At 48.2% G+C, this 12,169-nt stretch overlaps 1 protein-coding gene across 4 annotated transcripts in view; it reads right to left on the bottom strand.

The window, feature by feature from the left end:
• Ttc7a (tetratricopeptide repeat domain 7A) overlaps positions 1 to 12,169 on the bottom strand; it is a 111,373-nt gene that overhangs the window by 89,085 nt on the left and 10,119 nt on the right. For 3 of the 4 annotated variants that reach the window (XM_027417984.2, XM_027417986.2, XM_027417985.2), the window contains exon 3: positions 10,402 to 10,570. In XM_027417984.2, the coding sequence (XP_027273785.1) occupies positions 10,402 to 10,570 (169 nt within the window). Of the gene's footprint in view, positions 1 to 8,887; positions 8,946 to 10,401; positions 10,571 to 12,169 lie in introns of all 4 variants that reach the window. The other variant, XM_027417988.2, reaches the window with a different exon arrangement.

Here is a 12,169-nt window from a genome sequence, read left to right as displayed (position 1 = left end):
CTCCATGTAGCTGCCAAAAGAGAAACAGGTCCAGACATTCCGGTAAGCCAAGGCTATGTGGAAATACATAGATTTATAGAAATGGGTTAATAATTAAGACAGAGCTAGCCAACAAGAAGCCCTAGACATTGGCCAACAGTTTAATAATTAATATAAGTCTTTGTGTGTTCATTTGGGGTTGAAGCGGTGGGACCTGGCAGGACAAGAAAATCCAGCTACAGGTAGCACCCTCCATTCACCCACTCTGCCAGTGAGAGAGTACCCACAGCATGTACAGAAGATGTTCAATCTTGGGCTTACCAAACATGGACACCCAGAGTGACTGGGGAGAAGAAAAGAAACCCAATTTATTCTTTAACCTAAATGTCAGATGGCCAATGGTTGTCACAGATCACACTCAAAAGTGGGCAACTGCCAGGTGGTGGTGGTGGTGCACGCCTTTATTCCCAGCAGAGGCAGGTAGATCTCTGTGAGTTCCAGGCCAGCCAAGACTACAAAGTGAGTTCCAGGGCAGCTAGAGCTGTTACACTGAGAAACTCTGTCTCGGAAAAAAACACAGAGTGGACAACTGTGGAAATACGAAATGGTAGAAAATAGTAGGGTGAACCTAACTAGCAAGTAGCATTACAAATTCCAGGATCACATGAGTCTGCCCCCATGAGCAAAGTCAAAAGAACTGAACTGAAATCTGGGTCTTGAAGAAAATTTTAAATATCCAAATTCATAACACTATTAGTTATAACAACCCCAACAGGAAAATTCTCCAAGTTTCCACTGACAAATGATTGTACAATATTATCATCTGGACACAAAAAGATAAATACAACTGGGTGGTGGCGGTGCACGCCTTTATTTAGTCCCAGTACTTGGGAGGCAGAAGCAGGAGGATCTCTGTTAGTTCAAGGCCAGCCTGGTCTAGAGGGAATTCCAGGAGAGCCAGAGCTATACACAGTGAAACAAGCAAGCAAGCAAACAAACAAGAAAAATACTATGCAATTCTAATTAAGTGAATTCAAATTTATAGAATAAGAAAATAAAAGGATGATCACTGGGGTGGGGGAGGGAGTAGAGGAGAAAAGAGGAAGCGTGGTGATATATTATTTATGATTTATTAAGGCTTGACTGAGGTACTTAAGGCAAAGCTAACCACATGCTATAAAAGTCAGGCAATGGTAATACACATCTTTAATCCCAGCAGCCATACTAGCTAGCCATAGAGCCAGGCAGTGGTGGCACAGACCTTTAATCCCAGAACTAAAGAGACAAGTAGATGGATCTCTGTTAGTTCAAGGCCACCCTGGTCTACACTAGAGAGAAGAGTAACAGAGTTCATGCTTTTAATCCCAGCACTAGGGAGGTGGAGACAGGAGTGATAACAGCGGGGCAGAGAAAAGAATATGAAGCAGGAGGAGACAGGATTGAAGAGCTTTTGCCCCTGAGGATGCATGGAGACAGGATCAGCCCATCCAGCCTAAGGTAGAGGTAAGATCTAGTGGCCGGCTGCTTTCTTCTCTGACTATCAGCTTTGTCTCTGGGTGTTTATTTTTTGTGTTTAATGAACACATAGTTTCAGTTTTACGAGGGAGTTCTAGAGCTACACAGCACTGTGCGACCGAAGCTAAGATGCATGCTTTGAGTTTTCATGGTTTCGAGACAGGGTCTCTATATCCTAAACTCTATCTTGCCATGCAGCTAAGGACAACCTTGGGTCCCTGGTTCTCTTGCCTCTACTGCCCAAATGCTGGCATTACAAAAGTCCACTACCATGCTCAGCCTTTGGAATTTTTATGCTATATATGAACCTATGTATATTTGATATTGGGGATTAAACCTATGATCCTTTTTTTTAAAAAACCCATTGTCTTTCTAAGCATGACTCAACCACTAAACATATAAACTACCATGTGCATGTGTGTTTTAACATAATTAATATATTGTCTTTTGGCCTCAGGTAGCCCAGGGTAGCCTCAAGGATGACCATAAACTTCTGGTCCTCCTGGTTCTGCCTTCCAAGTGCTGGGATTACAAGAATGTGCCACCATGCCCACCCAGTCTTATGTGAAGCTGGGGAACAAACCCAAGCCTCTGTACAGGCTACGTAAGCCTTATACCAACACAGTTATATTCCAGCCCTAACATCACTTTTTAAAAGATACATTTATTTTATTTTTTGTATATGAATGTTTTGCCTGCTTGTAGTATGAGCATGCCTGGTACTTGTGGTCACCAGAAGAGGGCATCAGATTCCCTGGGACTGAAGTTACAGGTGGTTTTGAGCCTCCATATGAGTGCATGGAGCAGACTCAAGGTCCCCTGCAAGTGTGGCATGTGCTCTCACCCACTGAGCCATCTCTCCAGCCTCTCAAAAAATATTTTAAAAATAGTTTTCAGACAGGGTCTCTGTGTTGCCCAAATTTGCAAATCTCCTACCTCAGCCTCTCCAGCAGCTGGGATTTCAGGTAAAGACCACTATTCCTTGCAAAATATTAACTTTTAGCAGCAGATGTCAAAGCATAGCTTATGGACTTATTTTTATTTATTTTTCAAAATATAAACTTGTAAAGAAAAGAGACTGGAAGGCTATATCTCAAAATATCTACAAAGACCAAGGTAATAGTTTATCCAAATCAAAAAGAAAGGGGGGGATTACCAATAAGCCTAGCTCAAATCAAAGCCACATCAAGTGAACAAATGAAGTATTATAAAGAAAGGCTTTGCAGCCCGGTGGTGGTGGTGCACACCTTTAATCCCAGCACTCGGGAGACAGAGGCAGGCGGATCTCTGTGAGTTCAAGGTCAGCATGGTCTATAAAGCTACACAGTGGAACCCTGTCTCGAAAAAACAAACCAAAAAAGAAAAACAAAAAAAGAGAGGCTTTGCTATGATATTCACAATGTCCTCCTAGGAAGCACAAGTCTGCATGAATGCATGCTGACTTCTCAAATGTACTCCCTAAGTCCTGTCTATATCCACACTCCCAACTTGTGCCAAAGGAAGGCTTCAGTAACAGACAAGTATGAGTTGCATGTGACAAGATCCCCACAGGCTCCTTGATAGCTGGTGGTGCCATCAGGAGCTTGTGGAACCTTTATGAAATGGGGTCTAGCTGCCAGACACAGATCACTAGAGCTGGGCCTTCAGGATTCTAGCCTAGCACCAATTCTAGTCCAGTTCTCTACTCCTTAATTGGCTGTAGTGCAAGCAAGCAAGCCCCCGCTGCCATGGACCAAGCTGCTCTGCCACACTATCCCTTCTGTGACAGGCTGAGCCCTCTCACACCAGAGGCCAAAGCATACCCCTCCTCCCTTAGGTTGCTTCTGTAGAGCTGCCAGGACACAACACAGGAAAACCAAACAGCTTCTGCCTCCCCAGCCCATGGCCTCCCTCCTGTGGGGCCATCTTGCATTAGCTACCACAGCCAGTAGAAGATGCATCTTTATCCTGTTTGTGGTCTCTCAGCCCAGTTGGCATGCCTGGTGCATGCTTGGTGAACTGGCAGTGAGCACACCCAACCTTCTCCTGAGATGTCTCCTCTCTATCTGGAAGCCAGGCTCTCATTCTGGGACCCACTGCCTGGGGCCCCGGCAGCAGCACCCAGGGTGCATCCCTTCCCCACAAGCCAGTCTACCTACACCTTGGGAAAGGAGCCAAAGCCAACACCTAATTCCTGCCATACCAGGGCAAAATACAGCAAAACAAAAACCAGCTATGCTACCATACCCTGGCCTGGGAGCGGCTTGGCACTCTTTTATTTTTAAAAAGTTTAATAAGACATAAAAAAAAAATCCCTGATAAGAACAGAGTATTTTAGGATTGCCCTGGCAGAGAATGAATAGAAACCACCATTGCCACACCTAAAACTCTGCGGAGGAAAAAGGCTCAGGCATCAGAGCCTTCACAGATGCTTAATTTCCCTCCTTCCTCCCCCAAAGTTAACTAGACGTGAACAAAGGTCACATTTCTTCAGAGCCAATAAGCTGGCCTGCCCAAAGCTGGACAGGAAAGATGAAGCCAGCTTGGTTAAACACAGGGCAGTGCTGGTCCTGAAGGATCCCCCAATCCCATCATGGATGGAGCCACATGGACCATGACCTCCCTCCTGTGGGGCCATCTTGCATTAATGGCCACAGCTACATGATGCATCTTTACCCTGTTTGTGGTCTTTCAGCCCAAGTGGCATTTGGTGCCCGCTTGGTGAACCAGCAATGAACACACCAGTCTTCTCCTGGAAGCTAGCCTCTCACTCTGGAGTCCACAGTCTAATTTGATTCCAAATCGGAAGCAATAGCTAACATCTGTAAGGCTCAAGGTGTACACCTGGAGACGCTGGGGTCTCTGTCAACAGCACACTGAACATACAAGAGAAATGGCAGGTACAGGCATGGGCAAGGAGAAGGAAGCTGTTTGCAACACAACAGCCCTCTGAGCTAGATGATGGTGGCCTTCTGGTACCAAACTACTGAAGGAAGGCCCAAGATGTTGAGAACAGGCCTTAGAGCATCTGAGAGTTGGGCTGGAGAGGTGGCTCAGAGGTTAAGAGCACTGGTTGCTCTTCCAGAGGTCCTGAGTTCAATTCCCAGAAACCACAGGATGGCTCACAACCATCTGTAATGAGATCTGATACCCTCTTCTGGTCTGCATTTAGCCTGCATATGCTATATACATATACATAAATACATGTATACATATATGTATATACATTTATGTATATACATAAATAAATCTTTAAAAAAAGAAAAAGCTTTCCCCTAATAAACTACCAATTATTAACCTAAAAGAAAGAAAGAAAGAAAGAAAGAAAGAAAGAAAGAAAGAAAGAAAGAAAGAAAGAAAGAAAGAACATCTTGGAGCTGGTCAAAACCCCAAGCTTAGACCCACAGCAAAGAGGGTAGCTTGTTACCCTGGGCTTGCAGAGGTCTAGGACCCAGACCCTCAAATGGGGAACAGGCTATGGAACACTCTATGGTGGTGCAAACCCAGGCCAAAACTCTAGGACACCAAACACAATACCTGAGCTCCTCGGCCAGTTCTCAGCTCCCTATGCCCTCTCAGTGGGACACTTGACCCCACCCATATGTCTCATCAATCCTGTACTCACCGCTCTCCAAGAAGGTGTGATCCTTCCCACTTCCTGATAAGTCACCACCCACTTCCCTGGGCTTTATTCGCTTGCTTAGCGGGCAATGGTCACTTTCCTAGCCCACTGGGAAAGGCTCCACAATCAAGTAGTGCCCATCACCTCCCTCTCCCAGGTGGTACTCCTTGATTATATGGGATGAGCCCAGAGCTGGCCTCAGAGAGAGCTGGGCTCACATCCTCACCCTGCTGGTTCATGGTGTGACCTGAGAGGAGGCAGCCAGGGCTCCAGAGCTCTGCCCTCTATGCCTTCTATCTACTTTGGTACCAGGACCCTGATCTCCCTCTAAGAAGTCATCCCTATCAAGCAACATAAGATAAGGGGCTTTCACCCCTGGACCACACCAGCATTCTAGTTGTGGCTCACCAAATGACAACTTGGCTGAGCTGTAAGGATGTTGCCATCTCTCCGCTGAAAAAAGGAATTCCAGATACATAGACCCAGTACCACGGGTTGAAATGCAGCCCCTATTACCTGTAGGTGAGAGCTTGAGGCCAAGGAGCCTGGCAACGGGGCATGTGTCCCAAGTCCCGCCCAAAGCTTACCTAGTCAACTAAGAGCTGAAGGAGGCTGAGAGAAGCCCCAAGGCCTGCTGCTGAGGCAGACTCCTCAGGGTTTGAAATAGATCCAATAGACTTTGAGAAACATAGTCAGTGGCTCGGGTTTCTCACCCAAGGATCCTGTGCCAGCTGCCAAAGGCCAATAACCAAAAGTTCTAGGGGGCCCCAAAACCAGACAGTCCTAAAATTGCAGACAAGGCCTTCCTCCACCTGTGGAGACCATGAGAACATCAGAGGTGTTCCATTCACACTAGGAGAGCCTCCCAGGAGCAACCCTCCTTCACAAACTGCCCCCCTTAAATGTCCAGAAGGCTGAGAGTCAGGGCAGAGCCTCTCATGAAACAGGTCTGGGGGTAGCCAAGCATCCACAACATCATGGCCACATAGAATCTACAGCTATAAGCTACGGACAACCTTCTCTGGGGTTTCTATGTCCTGCTCTCTAGAGTTGGCTCACTCCCCTGATGTTAAGACGTCCTAAGCTAAGAACTGGACAGGAAGGAGTGGCACCAGGGAGCCCATATCACCAGTTCTGGCATACTTCCCTCCTCCTAGGATGCATCTCACACCTGCCCACTGTTCCCACAAGGGAATGGACCCAGCTGTTCACCTGTGGCATCTCCAACAGGTGCCTGCTTAATTGACTGCTGGCACGTTAATACTTCCTTAGTGGGATGTGGGCCAGAGACCTCAAGAAACAACACTGGGGCCACACCCCTGGAGGAAGGAGCCCACAGAGCCGACAGGAGGGTAAACCCACTACAAAAAGTTCCAAGTGAGCTTGGCGGAGGAAAGGCTATAGGCTGAATAACCCAGGAAATTCCTGTGCAGGGGGCATGTAAACTGTCCAAATGCAATGCTGGGGTTCACACATAACATAGAGAAGGAAACGACCAGCAAGGACAATGACTCAAGAGGAAGCAAAAGGATAAAGTTTCAGAAGTGGAAGGCCTTTTCATCAAAGTATTCTTCTATTTTAGTGGAGGAAATGCATGTTTATATTGTTCTTGGTTTCTTTATACATTTACTTGTCTATGTGCATACAGCATGGAAATCAGATGATAATTGTCAGAAGTCAGTTCTCTCCTCTCACCATGGGAGTCCTAGGGACTGAACTCAGGCCATTGGGTGTGGGGGTTTGTATAAGAATGGCCAGCCCCCTTAGGCTCACACATTTGAATCCTTGGTCACCAAGGAGTAGAACTCTTTGATAGGGTTAGAAGGATCAGGTGGTGTGGCCTTGTTAGAGAAAGTGTGTCACTGGGTGTGGGCTTTGCTGTTTCAAAAGTCCATGCTGAGCCCAGTCTCTCTCTGCCCAAGGGTCAGGATGTAGCTCCTAGCTACTTCTCCAGCCCACACCGGCCTGCTGCTATGCTTCCCACCATGATGACAACTGTAAGCAAGTCCCCAGTTAAATGCTTGCTTTTATAAGAATTGCCTTGGTCATGGTCTCTTCACAGCAATAGAAAAGTGACTAAGATATCTTACTTGACAAGAGTACCCACTGGAAAAGCCACCAAACCAGAGGACCACCTTACTAGTACTCTACTGTTTCTAAATGAACCAGACATGAGCAGTACCTTTTTTTACCCTTAGAGAAGTTGAATGGTCATGCATTCTCCATCCCATAGACATGTATGTGTTATACATGCTGATCTCTTAACAACAGAAACCCAAGACTACTACAACCAGCCCTCTCTCAAAGTCCCCAGTGAGGTTTAAAGTCAGCATTCTCTACCTGCCTGGGAAAAGAGTCCCTGTCTGATAAAGAGATAGACCTCACATCCTAGATGCTCTAAGGGCCACACTGCCAAGTCCTTCTTATCTGAAGAGGAAGGTACTGGGTGTGCTTTCATGTCTTGGAGGATGGAATAGAGAGCTCAGGAGCCCATCTGGAACCCTAGAAGAACAGCGGCTCACATTTGGCCCCATCAAGTTTCCCAGGCTGGTGAGTTCAGGATCCCCTCCAATACAGAAGTTCTGTGCTCTCCATCTTAGCCAGGTATGCACTGGGTAGCACCAAATGGAAGCCCCTCAAAAGGGTCATGGAGCTGTTGTCCTGGGCTGCAGAGATGGCTCGGTGGTTAAAGGAATTGCTGCACAACATAAAGACCAAAGTTTGGATCTCCAGAACCCACAGAAATGCTGGGGGGGCATGACAGCCTGCCTGTAATCCCAGTCTCAGAAGGTAGAGACAGGATCCTCAGAGCAAGCTCTGAGTTTAATTGCCTCCACGAATATGGCAATTGAAGAAAGACGATTCCCAACATCGTCAACTCTAGAGCCCCACATACATGCATGCATACACATGCATGAGAACCCACATACACACACAAACATGCATCCATCCATACATACATGCATATAACACAAACATAAGCACACAAACATAAAAAAGGGGGGAAAAGCTATAGTCTGACAGCCAGAAGTACTGGAACTGGGCCAGGCTGGCACGTTCAGAGGCCACCCAGAATTAGAAAGAGCCAAAATTGATAGGCTTCTGGGACATGGAAGATGCTAGTCCCAATAGAAGCTAACTGCAGTACTGGGTTAATGGCTTCCCTTCCATCAACCTGCTTCCTTATCTCTAACACAAGGATTTGGTCTAACCCTTTTCCACCTAGACTTCTGAGCACTACATTAGGGGTTGTCTGTGAGGTCTGGCTGCCCAGGTTTGATCCTGTGCTGGGGGATCTGGCAAGAGACACCTGCTCCAACCTCAGCTCTCACGTGTAGCATGGGAAGAAGAGAGCACGACTCAGGGGTCTGCAGGTTCACTGGAGGCCACACCTAACTTGGAGTGAGGATGTAATGGCTATTAGTACATTGCTCAGTGAGCTTGGGGCTCCAGCTGTCACTACACCCATATTTGTGAATGAAGTCAGTCCCAACAAGCAGCCCTTCGGGTCTCCATTGTGACCTCTGGGTGAAGAGACCCACCAGACCCCACAGATTGGGTTAAGTCATAGCATGCACACACTGATGGCCTGGTGCACAGTCTCAGGCACACACAGGCTCAGGCGAACCCCAACATGCCAAGCAGCAGGTGTGGTCATTGCAACAGGACAGGGAGGACAAGCAGAGAGGAGCCAGGAAAGGGACAGGGGTGGGACACATGCGGTCACTGAGGGGCGGGGAGTCAGCACAGCCTGCAACTGAGCAGCCCATGCGAGCAATGGAAGATCCTTACCTCCCTGGCAGGACCTCTGACCACCAGGACTGTGTTCCCCCAAGAAGCTGGAGGCATGCTAGAGTAGAGAGCAGGACACAGAAAGCAATATGTACTGAGCAAGGCTGATAGGAGAAAGGACTGAAAAGGAGCCCCAAGGGGAGATGCTCAGTTCAGGACATCCACAGCTCAAGTAGTACCCAAGACACCCTGAAGACAGACCTGAGCACCAGAAAGTGATCCCTTCCCAAGACTGGCCAGTGCCACGGGCACAGAGGAGGGAGCAAGCCGAAGATAAAGACCCGTTCAGACTGGGCCTTACCATGTGGGTACTTGCCCTCCAGCCCACCTGCCCAGGGAGAACAACGCAGTAGGCTTTCTAGGATGATGTAGACTCCATAGGGAAATGACTCAGGAACCTCAGGGCCCCTCCAGCCAGAGTCCAGGTAGGTCATCCACAGATATTACAATTACTCCTATGAGGACCCCAAGCCCACAGAGGAGTATGTTTGTGTCGAGACAGGGAGGGAACACACATTTTCCAATGCCAGCACCACAGACTGGAGGTTCTGGCCCTCAATCCATCTGGCTAACTTTGGGCAATGTACATTTCCTCTCTAGGCCTCAGTTTCCCCATGTAGAACCAGAGTAATACATACTCTAACCAGTGCCAGGCTCCAAATCCAATAGGAATATAGGTGGCTTTTCTAGGCTTTTCTCTGAGGGCAGATTTTACTGGAATAGAGGGATGGTCAAACACCCCAGAATTTCACCAGCAGTCTGGGAGGTAGGGATTTGACTGCCACTAAGACTAAAGGCAGGCCCTTCCCAGGGCACAAAGTGTGCCGTGTATGTGTGTGTGTGTGTGGGGGGGGGTAGTGAGTGAGTGTGTGTGTGTGTGTGTGTGTGTGTGTGTGTGTGTGTGTGTGTGTGTGTGTGTGTGTGTGTCCCCTTCATGAAACTCCTCTCATTGATCTGATCCTGGGCCTTTGCCCTGGGAAGGTTGAGAGCTCCTCCAGGACAGCAAGTCATTATCACTGGATCTCTGCAGTCCCTCTTGGCTCTCCCCCTCTCTGCTCACAACAGGGGCCCCACATCTGGAGAGTGACAGACCCTAGCAGTGTCAGTTACTAGGGCAGGCCTGACAAGAACAGGCAAGCCCTTTAAGGTTTTTCTTGACCTGGTTCTACAACTCTGGTCATGAGAACCCTGGGAGGGCTGGTATCACAACCTCCTTTTACAAACAAGTCAACAGAAGCCAGGAAAGGTAAAGAGGCAGTTTGCCCAAGGGCATTCAGTTTGGTAACTAGTTCTCAACAAAGCCCAGGTTAAGAGCCTGAGTTGACAGAGACCCTTGGGACCCAGGCTGCCCTGGGCAGCATTCCCTGAATAGCAGTGTGTAGCCATGGCCTGGGGTTAATATCTGGATTCAACCTTGCAGGCCCACTGCCCTGTGTGGCTGCCTGCTCTAGACACCTGAGACCAGAGTGGACCAGTTGGGTGGTGGGGAAAGCCAAACAGCCATGCACAACTACCTTTGATGACAAAAGCCTCTGCCAGCAGCCGCATTTGATACAGGGGCTTGTTCTCCAGGGGTATGTCATCAATCCTGGCCCGTGCATACATGCTGATGGCATCCCGGTACGAGCCCTCCACAAAATGCAGCTTGCCCAGGATCAGCATGGCCTCACACATGTACTGTGGCTGCAAGAACAGAGAGATGTGTTAGCAGATTCCTGCTCCAAAGTTTCCACCATGCCATCCTACTGCCTAAGACCCTGCTCAGAACTCTCCTTCCTCCTCCTGGAAGCCACCATGATGCCTGTGCCCCACGGCCTCCACAGCTGAGTCCAATTTATACACTGGCTTGTGTGTGTGTGTGTGTGTGTGTGTGTGTGTGTGTGTGTGTGTGTGTTAGGTGACATTAGATGAAAAGCTTTAGAAAGAGCCCATGAGGACCCCAAAGTTGGCACCTGCACCTCTACAGCAGGATTTTTATAAGGGGAACCAGCTACATTAGCAGCGTGTGACAGACGACAAATGAAGGCCTGCTGTGTCACCATGCTCATTTTATCAGAAGTAGGGCTACATGCCTGGAAGGCCCAAAATACCTAATCCAAGCCCTGCTCTCTGTAGCGCTATTTATGCACAAATCTCTACCCACTCAGAACCTCCTTAGGGGTTCAACTGGTCTGCTTGGCTCTGGCCAAGCTACCCTAGCAGGGGATGTGTTCACTGTCAATTCAGTCAGTACTGCTGACTGAGAGGGGCTGAGCTGGTCTGGCTGGGTGGAGTCCTGAACTCTAAACTTTAGCCTTAGACGTGAGTCGATTCTACTCTGAAGATTACCACCTCTTAAAAGCACCTTGTGCACAGCTGGCCTTTTAGCCCAGGCTCTGGCCACTGCCCTTGGCATGAGGGCACTCTGGAGATTAAGTTCTGGTTCCAGGCCCTAACCTCTCCCACTGGCAGGCAGGTGATTTCCAGTCTACAAGTGGGTAGGTAAGTCAAGGGATCTTGACCCCAGGGTGCGCCTCCTCCAGTCTCATCATCATCCTCCCTCAGAGCCCAAGTAAGAGACACTGAGCGAGGCAAAGCCAAGCCCCACGGAAGCCAAATTCTCCATCCCCACTACTCTTCTGGTTTTGGAGAATAGCCATTCCTTCAATACCCATGCCTGTCCACATTGTCGTCTGTTCCCTCAGCCCAACCTCCTCCTGGAAGCCTCCCCAGCGCCCAGGAAGCTCCTTCCTCTGTTAAGTCCCCACAATGCCTCACTGTTGCCGAAAATTATTTTAAGGTGTGTGGCTTTTGTTTATGCTGCATTTGTTTAACTCTGTGAAGCTGTGATTCTTTGCCTGTCTAAAACACCTGGTGATCTAGTAAAGAGCTGAACGGGCCAATAGGGAGGCAGGAGAAAGGACAGGTGGGGCTGGCAGGCAGAGAGGATAAATAGTAGGAGAAATAAGGGAAGAGAAGGAAGGAGCAAGAGAACAAGGAGAGGAGGATGTCAGGGGCCAGCTACCCAGCTACTCCGCCACCCAGCCACACAGCCAGCCATGGAGAAAGAAGTAAAGTATACAGAATAGAAAAAGATAAAAGACCAGAGGCATAAGATAGATAGGATAATTTAAGAAAAACTGGCAGGAAACAAGCCAAGCTAAGGCCAGGCATTTATAAGAAAGTATAAGCCTCCATGTGATTTATTTGAGAGCTGGATGGCAGGACCCCCAAAATGAGCAAAAAGCCAAAAAAAAAAGTAAAAAGAATAAAAACAACACCTCACAGTGCCTTGAGAAGTAT

The sequence above is a fragment of the Cricetulus griseus genome, chromosome 5 (genome assembly GCF_003668045.3).
Source record: "Cricetulus griseus strain 17A/GY chromosome 5, alternate assembly CriGri-PICRH-1.0, whole genome shotgun sequence".
In the NCBI taxonomy this organism is placed as follows: Eukaryota; Metazoa; Chordata; class Mammalia; order Rodentia; family Cricetidae; genus Cricetulus; species Cricetulus griseus.
This window is presented reverse-complemented; position numbering and strand designations above follow the sequence as displayed.